General features: G+C 52.9%; 3 protein-coding genes across 4 annotated transcripts in view; all 3 read right to left on the bottom strand.

The window, feature by feature from the left end:
• STX5 (syntaxin 5) overlaps positions 1 to 10,196 on the bottom strand; it is a 31,288-nt gene extending 21,092 nt beyond the window's left edge. Inside the window, exons 1-8 of one of the 2 annotated variants that reach the window (XM_047775471.1) lie at positions 10,044 to 10,196; positions 9,121 to 9,364; positions 6,824 to 6,894; positions 6,603 to 6,658; positions 6,410 to 6,480; positions 636 to 752; positions 501 to 557; positions 246 to 327 (exon numbers count right to left, since the gene is read on the bottom strand). In XM_047775471.1, coding sequence (XP_047631427.1) covers positions 246 to 327; positions 501 to 557; positions 636 to 752; positions 6,410 to 6,480; positions 6,603 to 6,658; positions 6,824 to 6,894; positions 9,121 to 9,345 — 679 coding nt within the window. In that variant the 5' untranslated portion in view covers positions 9,346 to 9,364; positions 10,044 to 10,196. The remainder of the gene's footprint in view (positions 1 to 245; positions 328 to 500; positions 558 to 635; positions 753 to 6,409; positions 6,481 to 6,602; positions 6,659 to 6,823; positions 6,895 to 9,120; positions 9,365 to 10,043) is intronic. The other variant, XM_047775472.1, reaches the window with a different exon arrangement.
• A 298-nt stretch (positions 10,197 to 10,494) lies between these two features.
• TEX54 (testis expressed 54) lies at positions 10,495 to 10,914 on the bottom strand. The gene is given in 1 exon segment (XM_047774283.1): positions 10,495 to 10,914. A coding segment is annotated over 1 exon segment (390 nt). The 5' UTR covers positions 10,885 to 10,914.
• Positions 10,915 to 11,042: 128 nt separating this feature from the next.
• Positions 11,043 to 16,805, bottom strand: WDR74 (WD repeat domain 74). Its single transcript, XM_047775467.1, has 11 exons — positions 16,634 to 16,805; positions 16,446 to 16,552; positions 16,230 to 16,351; positions 14,127 to 14,202; positions 13,855 to 14,001; positions 13,586 to 13,687; positions 12,574 to 12,674; positions 12,434 to 12,489; positions 11,712 to 11,857; positions 11,572 to 11,628; positions 11,043 to 11,263 (listed from the first exon to the last, which is right to left on the bottom strand). The coding sequence occupies exons 1-11, from the start codon at positions 16,695 to 16,697 to the stop codon at positions 11,084 to 11,086; spliced, it is 1,158 nt and encodes a 385-aa protein (XP_047631423.1). The 5' UTR covers positions 16,698 to 16,805; the 3' UTR covers positions 11,043 to 11,083.
• Positions 16,806 to 16,927: the final 122 nt, after the last annotated feature.

Genomic DNA, 16,927 nt, shown 5'->3' with positions numbered 1-16,927 from the left:
AAAAAAAAAAAAGAAACGGTCATCCTTCTGAACTTGACTGACTTCTCACCCCAACGGTGAGAATGAATGCGGGAGACCAGGTGTGGACTGCACAACCCAGCCCTCAGCTTTGACCTCTGAGAGATCAAGCCGAGCACCGTCCTTGGCCCTCCTTTCTCCTACCCAACGCCTGCCTTAGAGGGTGCCCTCAGAGCCGGAGTAACGGCGCCTTACCCCCAAGGCTCCCTGCGCTGCCTGTGACTTACCGAGGTGGTTGGGCGCGAGGGGCAGGGCTGACACGGGTGCCCGGGAGAACTGCTCCCGCCGGCTCCTCTGCTGCTTCAGGTTCTGGGGTTGGGGAGGAAAGGGAAGCGCCTGAGGCCTCTGGAAGGCCGGCATGTTAAAGAGACCCCGCCTGGGGCCCGTGACCACCCTGCCCTTCCCTTCCACTTGTCCCTTTCCCGTTTCCCTCGGGGACCCACACCCCCAGATTCCCAGCCCCCTACACAGCTCCTTCTCACCTCTGTCCTCACTTCCAAAACTGATTTGAAGTCATTGGACATGGAGGCCAGTTTCGACTGGAAGGAGAGGAGAGAGGGTCAGCCAGAGGAGACAACAACTGTCCGCCTTCTGCCTCCCCCGCTCCCGGGTCCCACCTGCAGGGAGACCACAATGGTGTTGGAATGAGTCTGCAGGTGCCGGCCACTCTGGCTGCCCTTGGCTCTCACGAAATCCTGAAGCTGGGCGATTTGCTTGTTGAGGCTATTGATGTCCTGGTGAAAGAGGAAGCAGAAAAACTTGAGTATCCACTGGGAGGAAGGGGGGTGTCCTCGGCCAGCGGCTCCCCCACATGGGACATCGCTGGCAGGGACGGCAAGGTGGGCATTTCTAGGAGGGGTGATAGTATCTCCGACACTCAGACCAGAAAGGCCTGCTGGGACGGTCCGAGCTCTGGCGTTTGCTCTGGCTCGGTCCCTGCAGAGGAGAGCCAGAAGGAGGTGGTGACATTTGTAAATAACTGAGCTGCTGACTCCCTCCGCCCTGCGGCCCCACCCCCACCCCTGCTGTGAGGCCAGGCTCAGGGCCACAGAACCCCTTAAAAGGCCCGAATCTCTGACCCACAGCACACTGACCAACAGCGGGGCTGGGGCAGGACTCAGGAGATGGAAAGAGTCAAAGGCAGCATGGTTTCCCAGGAGCAATCAATAAAATTTTTACATACAGAATGCCTTCTAAAAATTACTGCTGGAGTTCCTGTCATGGCTCAGCGGAAATGAATCTGACTAATATCCAGGAGGACACAGGATCCCTGGCCTCACTCAGTGGGTCGGGGATCCAGCATTGCTGTGAGCTGTGGCTCAGATCTGGAGTGGCTGTGGCTGTGGCTGTGGCATAGGCCGGCAGCTGCAGCTCCAATTTGACCCCTAGCCTGGGACCCTCCATATGCTGTGTGTGCAGCCCTAAGAAGACAAAAAATAAAAATAAAAATAAAAAATAAAATTTAAAAAATTACTAATGTGGGAGTTCCTGTGGCTCAGTGGTAATGAACCCAACTAGTATCCATGAGGAAATGGTTCAATCCCTGGCCTCGCTCAATGGGTTAAGGATCCGGTGTTGCCATGAGCTGCAGTGTAGGTCACAGATGCAGCTCAGATCCTCTGCTGCTGTGTCTGTGGCGTAGGCCAGCAGCTGCAGCTCCGATTCAATCCCTAGCCTGGGAACTTCCATATGCCGCAAGTGGGGCCCTAAAAAGACAAAAAAGAAAAAAAAAGAAAGAAATAGGCTAGAAAAAATAACTAGATCAGGCACCTTCTGGAGTCCTGCTGACAGCCCCCCCCCATTAGTATCCCCCCCGTTGCTATCCCATTCCAACCATTCTCTCAGGATGCCGGGACAATTTCCACTGCTGATTGGTCTGTCTTTTTGGAGTTAACGGAGTCTCCTCACAGCCATGTGTCCAAAACTGCGTTCCAGCTTCCCCCCCCCCACCAAATCTCCCCGAGAAGCGCAGAAAATGGCACCACTTCCCACCTAGGTATCCGAGCCAGAAGCTTCTGTTCTTTCTTTTTTTCTTGTTTTTTCTTTAGGGCCACATTCGTGGCATATGGAGGTTCCCAGGCTAGGGGTCTAATCGGAACTGCAGCTACTGGCCTACACCACAGCCACAGCATCATCGGATCCGAGCCGTGACTGCGACCTACACCACAGCTCACGGCAACATCGGATCCTTAACCCACTGAGCGAGGCCAGGAATCGAACCCGCAACCTCAGGGTTCCTAGTCAGATTCATTTCCGCTGAGCCATGATGGGAACTCCCCTAGAAGCTTCTAAGTCACATGCTGACACCTTCTTAACTTGACCTGCTGCCACAAGAAAACAGAGTCTACACTGAGCGTTTACTGAGCACTGGGTGCTTTGTGAACAGAACGGCAGCCCCGTGTTTGATGACCACGTGCCACGCAACCCAAGCAGCATGCGACGTCCTCTTAAACTGAACGTAGAAAACAACTCTTAACTCCCCCTCAAAAAAAACCATTCCCCCTTCTTTGCCATTTTGGTAAATGGCACCACCATTCACCAGTTGCTCAGACCAAAAACTTGAGTCATCCTCAACTCATCTCTCTTCCCTTAATCCACATGGACCCACAAAAAAAAACCCCAGCTGATTCCGACATATACCCTGAATGTGTCCACCAGTCTATACCAAAGCCATCCTAGTCCAAACAGTCCACTTGTCTCTCAAAAATCTGCCAGAGCCTCCTAAGTGAGCTTCCTCTTAGAGTCTGCCCCTTACAATCTGTTTTCTACACAACAACTGGAGTGACTGCCTACACCAAAAATAGTGCATTTCATCCCTCTGCTTGAAATCTTCCAAGAGCCTCCCACTAAATTTAGAATACAACCCAAATTCCCTACCTGGCTCACACGGGCCACATGGTCTAGCCCTGCCCACGCCTCTGGCCTCGCCGTCCCTTCTCCTTCTCACCTGCTGTGTTGTAGCCACACCGACCTTTTCCACGTGGATCTCCCGCAGCAAGGCTGCCCAGGCCTCAGGGCCTTTCCCCTTACTATTCCCACTTTCTGGAAAGTGCCCCCCCCCCCGCCCGATCTTTGGATAACTAGCTTTTCCCCCTTACCATTCAGGCCTCCGTGTCCCTTCCACAGCCAGGCCATCCTATATCACCATATAAAGTAGGCCCGGGAGTTCCTGCTGTGGCGCAGTGGAAACAAATCCCACTAGTATCCATGAGGTTGTGGGTTCGATCCCTGGCCTTGCTGAGTGGGTGGGGGATCTGGCACTGCCGTGAGCTGTGGTGTAGGTTGCAGATACAGCTCGGATCCATAGTGGCTGTGGCTGTGGCGTGGGCTGGCAGCTGCAGCTTTGATTTAACCCCTAGCCTGGGAACTTCCATATGCCAAGAGCGTGGCCCTAAAAAGCCAAAAAAAAAAAAAAAAAAAGTAGGCCTCCCCTACCCTGAATAACTCGCTCACCTGCTTTCTTTATTAGGATTTGCCACTACCTGAAAGTGTCTTTTCTGTTTTCTTGTACAGTGTTCCGATGACCCATTCAGAAAGGAATTTCCCAAGGGCATGGACCACAATTGTCTTCTTTGCTACTGAGACCCCACAACCAGGCAGCCAAAAGTCACTCAATAATGTGAGTGATTGAAAAAATAAACCAGGGAGTTCCCGTTGTGGCTCAGCAGGTTACAAATCCAATTAGTATCCATGAGGATGCGGGTTTGAGCCCTGGCTTCGATCAGTGAGTAGTGTTGCTGCACTGTGGTAGGTCACAGACACAGCTCAGATCCAGTGTTGTGGCGCAGGCCAGCAGCTCTGATTCGACCCTTAGCCTGGGAACTTCCATACGCTGTGAGTGTGGCCCTAAAGCGCAAAAAAAAGAAAGAAAGAAAGAAAAAATAAACCAAAGCATCCTCACAACTTCCCTGAGGTATGTACTATTATTGTGGCCTTTTTATTTATAAGGGGACTGAAGCTCAGGGTAGTCAGGTAGCTTACCCGTGAGTGGTGAGCCCAGGTTTTGAAGTCTGTCCGAATCCAGTCAGTGGTTCTTTTGTTCGTTTTCTTTTGTTTTGCTTTTGAGGGCCGACCCCACAGCATATGGAAGTTCACGGGCTAGGGGTCAAATCAGAGCTGCAGCTGCCAGCCTACACCACAGCCACAGCAACGCCAGACTTGAGTTATGTCTGTAGCAATGCCTGATCCTTAACCAACTTGAGGGAGGCCAGGGATCGAACCTGAATCCTCATGGATCCTAGTGGGGTTCATTACCGCTGAGCCACTACAGGAACTCCCACAGTCAGTGGTTCTTAAATGCCTATGCAATAAGGCCCCAAGACTTAATGGAACCCTCTCTTTTGGTCTCAGCACAGCATCTCTTGAATGTGTCTGCCCTTTGGCCTCTGCCATAATCACCTTCCTACTGGCAATCACACGAGTCTCCTCCCTAGCTTCTCAGTTCATCCACGCTCCAGGGTTGTTTTTTTTTTACCCTAAGATGATTCAATTTCAGAGTTCCCATCATGGCGCAGTGGTTAATGAATCCTACTAGGAACCATGAGGTTGCGGGTTCAATCCCTGGCCTTGCTCAGTGGGTTAAGGATCCAGCGTTGCCGAGAGCTGTGGTGTGGGTCACAGACGTGGCTCGGATCCCGCGTTGCTGTGGCTCTGGCGTAGGCCGGTGGCTACAGCTCTGATTCGACCCCTAGCCTGGGAACCTCCATATGCCGTGGGAGTGGCCCTAGAAAAGGCACAAAGACAAAAAAAAAAAGATGATGATTCAATTTCTCCTTTTATTCTTATTACATTGTTCTGAGAAAGAAAAGACTCAAACTATTAGGGAGTTGCTGTTGTGGCTCAGCAGAAACAAACATGACTAGTGTCCATCCCACAGTGATTGTCACAACCAGCTACCAATCTACTCTTCCAGCCTCATCTGCTGCCAGTCACTCAACCGACCAACAAATACTGAGTATCCACTATATGCCAGACCCTGTTACAGGCACTTGGGATACATCTATAAACAAACAGGAAGAAAAATCTCTGCCGTTATGGCATTCACACTTTTTTTTTTCTTTTTGAGGGAGATGAGGTAAGTGGGAGGAAACAGAGACAAACCATAAACATAAGAAAGTTAATCACAGCAACCATTAGAATGTACATAAAAATGCTGTAAAAAGGAAAACAGATGAGGGTTTGGGATGGAAATGCTGTAAAATTTGGTTGTGATGATTGTTGTACATCTATAAATGTAATAAAATTAATTAATTTTTTAAAAAAGAAAAAAAGCGAAAAAAAAGAAAGAGAAAGAAAACAGAGCACGGAAAGGGAGATCAGAGTTTGGGGTGCTGGGATATTGAACAGTACAGTGACAGCAGGCCTCCCTGGGCAGGTGACTTCTGAGCAGAGCCCGGAATTTTCCCTCTTACGAGACATGCCACTGCACACACTGTTTCCTCTATCTGGAACATTCTTCCACTGCCTCTATACGAGCCTTGAAACCAGCTCAGATTTCACCTTCTCTATAAAATCTTTCCCAGCGTCCCTGGACTATCTCATTTATCTTTTTGTAAGACCTTTTCTGGGAGTTCCTGCTGTGGTTCAGCGGGTTAAGAACCTGTCATAGTGTCCATGAGGATGTGGGTTTGATCCCTGGCCTCACTCATTGGGTTAAGGATCTGGAGTTGCCACAAGCAGCAGTGTGGGTCTGAAAGCCATGGTGTAGGTCAGAGATGTACTGCAGATCCTGTGTGGCTGTGGCTGTGGCTGTGGCTGGCAGTTGCAGCTCCGATTCGACCTCTAAGCCTGGAAACTTCCATATGCCGCAGGTCAGCTGTAAAAAGAAAAAGAAAAAGGGAAAAGAAAAGAATATCTTTTCTGTACCACTCGCCTCCTATTCACTGTGTGTGTTTATGGGGCCGGATACCTTTTCTAGACAATAAGCTCTTTTTTTTTTTAGGGCTGCACTCGAAGCACACGGAGGTTCCCAGGCTAGGGGTCAAATTGGAGCTGTAGCCGCTGGCCTATGCCACAGCCACAGCAATGCCAGATCCAAACAGCATCTGCGACCTACACCACAGCTCACGGCAACGCTGGATCCTTAACCCACTGAGTGAGGTCAGGGATCGAACCTGCAACCTCATGGTTCCTAGTCAGATTCGTTTCCACTGCACCACAAGGGGAACTCCGACAATAAGCTCTGGGGAGCAGGAATCCTGCCTCGTAACATTTATGCAGCAAATACCCAGCACAGTGCTTTGTACACAGTAGATGACCACTAAGTGCCTACTGACACAATGGATGAGCAGGATGTTGGGGGCCGGCTCTAGAAACTTGCTCCCACAGCAGGGGAAAATGATGGAAGTGATCTGATTGGGGTGCTGGGCTTTCCCGATCGCCAGGTGCTTACCTGTTTGATGATATAAGTTAGCTCCTCGATCTCCACTGCTTTATCGTCAAAGAGGGACTTGCGCTTGGCCACTACAGAGATAAACAAGAGGCCATGACAGGTGAGGTTGAAGACAAGGCTCAAGCAGTCCGGCTCCTCAGCCCTCTCTGGTTCCTTCACTGCCCCAGCTCTCCAACGCCCCAAGAACACTCACGGATTGTCAGCTTCTCCAGCTTGGCAAAGGTGTTGCTGAGGTCTTTGCCAATGCGCCTGCAAACGGGAGTTAGTGAGGACGCTGCGGGGAAGGGAAGGAGAGGGTCTTTCCCACATTAGCACCAGCACGACCAACCCCAGCCCCCCCGGAGCCCAGGCCACAGGCAAGGCTACTTCTCTTTAGACGCTAGTCATCCCACCACAAAACTACTCTCAACTCACTTGGCCATGAGGGTGAATTCACTGCGTTGCCGGACAGCACGCAGAGCTGGCTTGTTTGTCTGGATTCCATTCTGAAAGGCAATGTCAAGAGGTAGACCTTTTTTTTTTTTTTTTTGGCTTTCTTTTTAGGGCCGCCCACGCAGCACATGGAGGTTCCCAGGCTACGGGTCAAACTGGAGCTGCTGCTGCCGGCCACAGCCACAGCCACAGCAAAGCCGGATCCTTAACCCACTGAGGGAGGCCAGGGATCGAACCCGCCTTCTCACAGATGCTAGTCACATTCATTTCTGCTGAGCCATGGAACTCCAAGAAGCAGAACTTTAGCTTTCCCTCCCCATTTCCAGCTCTCACTATTCCTCAGGTGTCTGCTAAACTCATCCTCCAGCACCAGTGGCATCCTCCACCAGACAGTCCACATGGGTAGACACAGGTTCAAATCTTGACACCACCAATCACTAGATGGGGGCTTGGGACAAGTTACATAAACCATTCTGAATCTCTATTTCCTCTTCTATAAAACGAAGACACCTCCTATTGTTCTTGCTAAAATTAAAAAATATAAGGGGGGGAGTTCCCGTCATGGCTCAGTGGTTAGGAACCATGACGTCGCAGGTTCGATTCCTGGCCTCGCTCAGTGGGTTAAGGATCTGGCGTTGCCATGAGCTGTGGTGTAGGTCGCAGACTCGGCTCGGATCCCGAGTAGCTGTGGTTCTGGCGAAGGCTGGCAGCTACAGCTCCTATTAGACTCCTAACCTGGGAACCTCCATATGCTGCAGGAGCAGCCCTAAAAAAGACCAAAAAAAAAAAAATATATATATATATATGGGAGATCTCATTATGGCTCAGCAGTTAACAAACCCGACTAGGATCCATGAGGATGTAGGTTTGCTCCCTGGCCTCGCTCAGTGGGTTAAGGATCGGCATCGCTGCAAGCTGCGTTGTAGGTTGCAGAAGCAGCGGCGGTTGCAACTCTGATTTGATTCCTAGGCCTGGAACTTCCATATGCCGTGGGTGAGGCCCTAAAAAACCAAACCAAAACAAAACATAAGGGATGCAAAGAATTTTAGCCAATACCAGGTCCATTATAAGCACTAAATAAATGGTAACTAATATCACCATTCTATTCCTCCACTCTGGGAACTGAAGAGGATAAATGGGAAACTCTTGGAAATCATATAGCAGGGCAGTTAACAAGAGCTGAGCAGTAAAAATATTTAAATTTACAGTTACTAAGGTTCCACTTGGATTCAGAAAGTCTGGACCAGGATAAAGAAATCTCACTTTTTAAAAAGGGCTCCAGGGAGTTCCCGTCGTGGCACAGTGGTTAACGAATCCGACTAGGAACCAAGAGGTTGCTGGTTTGATCCCTGGCCTCCCTCAGTGGGTTAAGGATCCAGCGTTGCTGTGAGCTGTGATGTAGGTCACAGACGAGGCTCGGCTCCCCAGGTGCTGTGGCTGCGGTGTAAGCTGGTGGCTACAGCTTCGATTTGACCCCTAGCCTGGGAACCTCCATATGCCTCAGGGAGCAGCCCTAGAAAAGGCAAAAAGACCAAAAAAAAAAAAAAAAGAAAGAAAAGAAAGAAAAGGACAAGTTCCTTCATTTTACATATATATAAAAACTGAGTTCTGGAGTTCCCGTCGTGGCGCAGTGGTTAACGAATCCGACTAGGAACCATGAGGTTGCGGGTCCGATCCCTGGCCTTGCTCAGTGGGTTAACGATCCGGTGTTGCCGTGAGCTGTGGTGTAGGTCGCAGACACGGCTCAGATCCCGCATTGCTGTGGCTCTGGAGTAGGCTGGCAGTGACAGCTCCGATTAGACCCCTAGCCTGGGAACCCGCGGGAGCGTCCCAAGAAATGGCAAAAAAAGACAAAACAAAACAAAACAAAACAAAAACAAAACTGAGTTCTAACTAAACTAACTTCCCTGTTGTCACAGGAAAATTTGGTAGAATCATACTGGAACGAGAATTCAAAGTACCTGTCCCTGAGCTAACGGGTCTTTCTGGTATCTGTTCCTCATCCAAACCAAATATACTGCTGCCATCTCTCTCCTGAGATATTCCTTCCAGAATAGCAACTCTACACTCAGGGGATCCCTGATAAGGTCTAGATCCTTGCCTCTAGATTAGCTAGCCAACCTCTTCTCAGTTGTTTGGGAGGTCCTACTACCCCCGCCAAGCTGGGTCAGTTCTCCGACAAGCTCCCCCAGTAATTATTTCAATCAGCAGTGCTGGAGCACCGCCTCTCCCAGGCTTGAGTAAGGCTCACTTCAGCCTTTCCCACTCCAGGTCCTTACCTGACGACTCTGCAGGGACTTGCAGGCAGACAGGAATTCCTGGGTCCGATCCCGGCAGGACATGGTGTCGGGAGGGGGAGGGGCCAGGGCCACTGGGGGGGGCAGAGGGGCGATGTCGCTGCTGCTACTGCCAGCAGTTGCAGGGGACAGGACCTGCGTCTTTGAGAGACCCAGGTAGACACCCTGATCCGTGTTCTTAGACCCGTAGCGTTTCCGCGGGATCATTGAGACGCATAACCTCGGACTGTTGTGGAGGGGAGAGTGTCATTCCCCAGTCAGCCTCCTTCCCCACAAAGCCCCCCAACCAGCAAATCCTCGGACTCCCTCTGCACTTGGCACGGACTTGCGCGCCCAAAGCCACCCGTAGATCCTGGGGACGTCTCGCAACGGGCAGGACCCCGCTGCCTCTCCGGCCCAAGCCTTCCCGCTCCTTAGACTCTTCTTCCAACTTGGTTCTGGAGGCCAGACCGCGGACCGGGGCCCTGAAGTAGAGGCAGGGCCAAAGGCAGGTCCTGTGGCCCCGAGGCTCCAGCCCGGCCCATGCAACTGTCCCAGGCCCTAACTGGGCTTTTTCGCATCCACGGGTTCCTCAACTCGTCAGGGAAAAACGGTGACCGACCTCCTGAGAGGGACACACTTGGGTGGGCGGAGGGGGAAAAGCTATAGGTGTTTATTTGAAGCAGGAAGTCCCACCCCCGCCCAAGTCCCACCTTCTGGACGACTGCAACCACTGATTGGCTAACTCCGACGTCTGTCTCAACAGGGGCTTTCCTGATTGGAGGGCAAGGTGTTCGCTCACTCCGAGCCGGGCCGGCAGGACTTGCCCGCTTGCCCCTGGTTCCCTTCCCCCGGCCCGGCGCCATCCCCGGAAAGAGCTGCCCAGGGCGGACACAGCGGCCAGACCCCACTTAGAGTGATCCTACCTCCTCTCTGCCGCCTGCCGCCGCCGCCACCACTGCCACAATCTCCCGGCTCGTCACCGCCTCCTCCCCCGGCGCCGAAGCCGCCGAAACCCGACCGAAGACTAGAAGCCGCCACGTCACCCACACGTAACCCCACCCCCGGTGACGAGAAGGCGGTGGCATGCCTTTTCGAGCCCGGCGACCCGAGAGACACGCCCCCCAACCCAAATGCGGGAGCAACTCCGCTGTCCCATTGGCTAGGCCGCCTCCGAGGCCCCACCCCCCAGGGAAACTAGAGGCGGAGTTGGGGGGCTGGGCCAGCTTCGGGGGAGGAGCCTTAAAGAGCCCTCCGCGCTGGTGGTGCCCGCGCCCTGTGCGCCTAAAGCGAGCAGCTGAGGGGCAAGCGCTCAGGCAGGTACACGTTAGAAAGTTTATTCTCTGGAGGCTGGGGCGAACTGAGAGCAGGGCTGGGTCAACCCTTTTCTGGCTCCTCCGGGATCCCCTCCCGGTTGCATTCCGGGATCTTACAACCCGGCTTTTGACCCAGGACTGATTGCCTCTTGTTTGTCCGCGTGGAGCCCCGACGGCTGAACAAGGATAGCCGCCGCCACAGCACGGTGATCAGAAGGCTATCGTTTGACTTAGGATCCTGGTGGTACTCTGAGTCCCCATCAACCCCTTCAGTGCCTGCGAGGATAAAGAGGCCCGCTGAGCTCTACCCTCCCTAGTCCAGCCTTCTATCGGGAAGTCCCCAAGCCCACTCCCTGAACCCCCTTTGTGTGTCTCTGGTCCCACCTTCCTCTGACACGCTCTCTTTGGCCTGCACATCCCTCTGAAAGTCCTTGTCTTGGCAGCAGCCCATGGCCCCGAGCGGCCTTGCACTTGGTGCCACCCACACCAGCCGCCAGCCTGCTGCTCGCGGCCCTGCTTTTGTGACGTCAGACACCCCACCACCACCCCAGCTCAGGGTGCAGCCACCGCTCTTTCTTTTCTCCCATCACAAAAGGATCAGGATCATCGTACATATTAAGCAGTTTATTTACAAAGTGAGCACAAGCTTTTCAGGAATTGGTGGACCCAGGCCGCTTCTTTTTTCTCTTTCTGGTTTGGAGAACCCCTTGGGTCTGTTCCAAATCCGGGAGCTTCCGCTTGGCAGCTGCCTCCAAAGAAGCCCAAAGTTCATCTGTCTCTGTATCTTCTGAGGGCACCTCATTGGGCTGTTGAGGCTCCTGGGGTTCATCCTGGTGAGTGGGAAGAAAAACTCAGGGCACGGTAGCAGACCCACAGCCAAAGGGAGTAAATTCCTCCAGGTACCACCCTGCTTATTTCCTGCTCCGGGAAACATTCTCATCTATGCTCCTATGTCACCCTCGGCAGTAATCCTGTCAGGACTATATTAACACCCCCCCCCCCCCCGAAAAATTAAGTTAACGTGGCAGGTGGATGGACGGTCCCAGGTCTGAGTTCCAGCTGCTTGCCCTTTCTCGTCACAGGGAAAATCCTCACACCTGTGCCCTTGATGCCCACATTCCCAGACCCGACTGCTTACCTCCCAGTTATCCCTGCCTGATAGGAGGAGGCAGTTCAGTTGAGATTTGAGATAAACCTGCAAAAGATTAAGGGCCCTAAGGAGGCAAGTCTACTGAAACAGAAACATGAGGCGGGGCACAGGAGGCAGCAGGCACTTACCTTATGCTCCAGGCCCCGTGGATTCCGGATCCTGTGTACCCTCAGGACTCTGTCCAAGCCACAGGAGGCTAAGAGGGGCTTTGAAGGGTGGCACTGCAACCCTCGGACGCTGCCCGCCAGCCCCTTCAGACAGCCCAGTAAACGCCCTGGAGGAGGGGAGAGTCATCAGTGCTAGGTGGCCAGCCAACAATCATTTATTGGTTACTGTTCAAATGACTTTATGTTTCAATCTTTTTTTTTTCTTTTTTAGGGCTGCACCCATGGCATATGGAGGTTCCCAGGCTAGGGATCTAATTGGAGCTGTAGCTGCCAGCTTACACCAGAGCCACAGCAACACCAGATCCGAGCTGCGTCTGCGACCTACACCACAGCTCACAGCAACGCCAGATCCTTAACCCACTGAGTGAGGCCAGGGATCGAACCCGCAACCTCACGGTTCCTGGTCGGATTCACTTCCGCTGGGCCACGACGGGAACTCCTGTTTCAATCTTTAATCTGAGATGACAGTCACCATTAATATCGCCATTTTACAAATGAGGGAACTAAGGCACACAGGGAATTGACAAAATAACTTGTCTAAGGTCATACAGCTTTTGGCAGAACCAGGATTTGAACCCAGGCAACCTGGCACCTGAAAGAGGGCTCAGTGCCTCCGCTGCACCACCTGAGAGGGAATCCCACCCTTCCTCCCCTCTCTCAGGCTGGCTAGTCCATCCACTCACCCTGCCGAAGGTCAATTTCTGCCAGCTGCCCATGAGTGTTCCCCACAATCACTGAACTGAGGAGGGGACGAGAGGCAATGGGGTCAGCAGGAGCTCCCTGGAGTCCATCCCAAGCCCCACTTTGCCCTCTAAACACTCACTTGCCCTCGGGAGTGAGGGTCATGGCTGTCAGTGGATACTCTCCATAGGTGGCCTCGAGGACTGGCCTGCGCTGGGGGGAGGCTGGATCGTAGACACGGACCTGGAGGAAGACCGAGGCATCACAACAGTACCCTCACTGCCCATACCCGCTCCCGCTGGCTCCTCCACATCGTCACAGCCTCCTTCACACACCGCTCTCCTGAATTTGAAACGCACCCTTCTTCTCTGGGCCTTGGGGGGCAGAGGAGAGCTGCTGAGGAGCGTGGATGTACCGGGCTGAGGGGAGGGGTCCACCAGGGTCGGGGGGTGGCAGGTGTGAACATTCCATCCCCCCCATCTTCCCCTCTCGGGATGGAAAAGCAAGTCGGTCTAATTGTCAGAGGAGCTGAATTTCAAGGAGAGAAGTTAAGCCTGAACAAGAAAGGAGAGAGGAAGCCTTCAGATGTGTTTTGAGTGGAGGCGTAGCACCATGATCAGACTTCCACATGCAAGAGCAAAGCAAGTGGCAAATACAGTGACCCTGCCTGGGTCTTAGGACTTCAAATGAGACCAAGTGAAAAGCTCCCCAGTTGGGCCTTTCGTGTGAAGGTGAGGCACTGAGGCCAGAGACCAGAGGCTCAGGCTTGGGTGCCAAAGCAAGTCAGAGGCTGCGTCGGGCCCAGAACCCAGTTCTCTTGGCACCCAGCCCCGTGTCTTCTCATGACACCCGCACCATGTGCTTCTACAACGAAGGGGCTACTCCCTTCTTCTCTCTTACAGATGGGAAGAACAGGACGAATCACAGCTCAGGAAACTCCATTCTAGAATGCACTGAGAGGTCACTGGCTCAGCTATTGGGCTGGAACGGACGGGGGAAGTGGTCCCTCTTCTGGGAGCTCCGGGATGGAAGAGGGATGGTGAGAGGGCAGCTCTCCCAATGGCGGGGACCAAGCATATGTATTACACAGCAAAGCTGTTCCTCTAGGAGGCTGCTTAACCCAGAAAGCCATAGGGGGTGGGGTGGGGTGTCACCTGATGGTACCCTGTACAGGTGACCAGCTTCTGTGACTCAGGGAGGAACTGTATGTCCTGGTCCCAGATGGGAACTCTCAGGTCAAGCCAATCATTCCGCACCTGGTGGGGCAGGTAGATGAGGGTCAGGGTTGTGGGGGGCTCAGAGTGCCCCTTCCTCCCACCCTCCATCGTTATCCCCTAAAGCCAATCTGGTCTCTGACTCACAGTCTTTGGCCGAAGCCTTCCTGGACCTTAGACCCGGCCCCTTCCCACCCACCATCACTCACGTTCTTGGCCTTGAACACAGGCTCCTCAGACCCCTGCAGGTCCCACACCTTCAAAGCATTCTCCTTCCCACCCGTGGCAACCACATGGGGGCGAGATGGGTCCTGGCGCATCCTACACACCCCAGGGCCCACTCTCAGTTCTAGGAGCTGAAAAGAATGCGAGATGAAAGTCAGTTCCTGAGTCCTTCATCCTCCTCCCCTAGAGCCTTCATGTGGCTCCTACCCTGGGCCCCACCTTCCCCAACCATCAGGATCTGAGCAGGGGAGCTCACTGGGTCAGAGGATGCTTCCTTGCCAATGTCATGCCACACTCGAAGTATCCCAGATTCCACACACGTGATGAGGGTGCTGCAAGGAAGAGGGAGGATAGGCTTAGGTTAAAAAAAAGTGCCAGGGAGTTTCTGTTGTGGCTCAGTGGTAATGAACCCGACTGGTATCCGTGAGGACATGGGTTCAATCCCTGGCCTTGCTCACTGGGTTAAGGATCTGGCATTGCCATGAGCTATGGTGTAGGTTGCAGATGTGACTCTGATCTGGTGTTGCTGTGTTGTAGGCTGGCAGCTGCAACTCCAACTGGACCCCTAGCCTGGGAACCTCCATATGCCGCAGGTGTGGCCTTAAAAAGACAAAAAAAAAGTTTCAACGTGTTCTCTGGCCCTAGTCAACCCAGACCCAAATTCATACGAACTAGACTTCCTCCTACCAACCCTGTTACTAAGGAAGCCTCTAGGTAACTCAGGTCTACAGCAGGGTTTGATGGCTGTTATTTAATTTCAATAGGGGGAAGAGCCTGAAGCTCTGAAAATTAAAAGATTTGCCACTCAGCTATAGATGTCAGAACCAGGGCTAAAAATCAAGCCTGTGATACTCCAAAGCAGAGAGCTTTTGCTATTCCATGGCTACATGTGGGGCACCTGGCCCTGCTGGTCTTTCTGAATCTTCAGCCGATCACCAGGGGTCAGGATCAGTGGCTCTGAAAGGACAGTAATGGGACTGCTTTGGGTTTAATGTCTGGCCAAAGTCAAATACCAGCTGTTCTCAAGTTCCCTTGTCCCTGGTTAACTGGATGCTAAATTTCAATCTCTCCCCCAAGTACATTTCCCATGAAGCCCAAGCAAGTCTCTCTCCAGCATCTGCACAAACCAAATCTATGCCCTTTCTCATATCTGCCCACCCTCCCCACCTTGGATCAGGCTCTGGGCTATGGTAACAATCTCCCAACTGCTCTCTCTCCAATCCATCCTCCATAATCCTGCAGGGCTCACAGCTCTGACCACCACACTTCCTAGTCAAAAACCATAACTCCCCACCACATACAGAAGTGCAAATCTCTCAGCCTGGAACTTAAAGCCCTTTTTTTACCTTTAATCCCAACCTACCTTGCCCATCTCATATTAAAATGCTTCTCGGCTTCAATCCCCAAACGCTATTTATTTATCTTTCCCATGATGTATCCTGTAGCCTGACACCAGTCCTTACCTCTGCTCGGGCAGTAGCCTCTTTCTAGAGTGCCCTTACCCGCTTCTCCATCTACCCATCATTCCAGACCCAGTTCAAAGATCTCACCCCACACAGCCTTCTAGATCTCACTTGTCAGAATTAGCATCACCAAACCTACACAGCCTGTTCATAGCCCGTCCATCTTCCGAAGAAAGCTAAGCCTGTAACTTATCACTTTCCTATCCTTTACTGTGGGAGCTTTACCGATTTGGTGGTTGGTAGCCCCCATCTAAAAACACACTCTAGGAGTTCCCGTCGTGGCGCAGTGGTTAACGAATCCAACTACGAACCATGAGGTTGCGGGTTCGGTCCCTGCCCTTGCTTAGTGGGTTAACGATCCGGCGTTGCCGTGAGCTGTGGTGTAGGTTGCAGACTCAGCTTGGATCCTGCGTTGCTGTGGCTCTGGCGTAGGCCGGTGGCTACAGCTCTGATTCAACCCCTAGCCTGGGAACCTCCATATGCCGCGGGAGCGGCCCAAGAAATAGCAAAAAAAAAAAAAAAAAAAGACAAAAAAAACACACTCTAGGTGATATAAGACACAAATAAAAACATACTCTAAACTATTAAATGACTTGCTCCAGGGTCACCTAAAAAGTCATGGACCCAAAAGAACAACCCTTGAGGATGCAGACTCTAGGAAGGCAGGTACTGTGTTCAGTTTACCTGCAGCCCTTGAATGTCGTCCAATGCCTGTAATCCAGTAGGTATTCAATAAATGCTTATTATAGGAATGAAGGAACGAAGGCAGGACAAATGTCCCTGTCACACAGATCAGGCTCCTGTCACCTAAGACTTGATCCCCATTGATCGGCCGTCCTGCGGGAGCTTCAACTATCTGCCTACACCTGAGCATACGGCAAGGGTCTCGGTCTTACCCGTCAACCTGGGCGAGGCCTCGGAAGGTGCCCTCGCCTCCGGGGCAGTGCCTCTGGCCCTGGAACCTGCCCTCCTCGGTGCTGAAGTGCTTCACTGTCCTATCGGCACAGCCGACCAGGATCTGCAGGCAGAGAGAGCAGGGCAGGATGGCAAGGGGAGCGAGGCTGCCGCGCCTCAGCATCCCCCCTGCTCCAGCACAGTTAGAGGTCGCTCACCTGGGTCTCGCCGCCCGCGCCCCAGCACAGGGCGCTCACCGCCTCCTCGCGCTGCGGCTGTCCCGCCGCCGTGTAGTTTACCGCTTGTTTTCGCTGAAGGTTCACCCCTGCGGTCCGGGGACGTCAGTTACGCCGGGGTCGCGAACGCATGACCCCCGCGGTTCCAGACGCCCAGGCCCATCACTCACCTTTCAGGATGCCGGTGTCGGTGCCGACCCACACGTGATTCCACCGTGCCTCGGCAGCCGCCATAACGGAGACCCGGAGCCGGCTCGCACTTCCGGCGCAGCATTTGCGTCACCAGCACGCGGCAGGTCGGATCCGGATAAAGGCCGTTTCTGGGAGCGTAGAGACCAGGAAATGTAAAAATTCCCGCACTGCGCCAGCTGGTTTTGCTTTTAAGAAAATGAAATCTAGGAGTTCCCGTCGTGGCTCAGTGGTTAACGAATCCGACTAGGAACCCTGAGGTTGGCGGTTTGATC

The sequence above is a fragment of the Phacochoerus africanus genome, chromosome 4 (assembly GCF_016906955.1).
Source record: "Phacochoerus africanus isolate WHEZ1 chromosome 4, ROS_Pafr_v1, whole genome shotgun sequence".
Classification (NCBI taxonomy): domain Eukaryota; kingdom Metazoa; phylum Chordata; class Mammalia; order Artiodactyla; family Suidae; genus Phacochoerus; species Phacochoerus africanus.
This window is presented reverse-complemented; position numbering and strand designations above follow the sequence as displayed.

Coding starts and splice junctions, on each gene's coding strand:
- WDR74 (XM_047775467.1), bottom strand. CDS start 16,697: ATGGCGGCTGCCGAGGCACGGTGGAATCACGTGTGGGTCGGCACCGAC. Junction 16,553..16,633: donor CGACACCGGCATCCTGAAAG/GTGAGTGATGGG, acceptor CCCGGACCGCAG/GGGTGAACCTTCAGCGAAAA. Junction 16,352..16,445: donor GCGCGGGCGGCGAGACCCAG/GTGAGCGACCTC, acceptor CTCTGCCTGCAG/ATCCTGGTCGGCTGTGCCGA.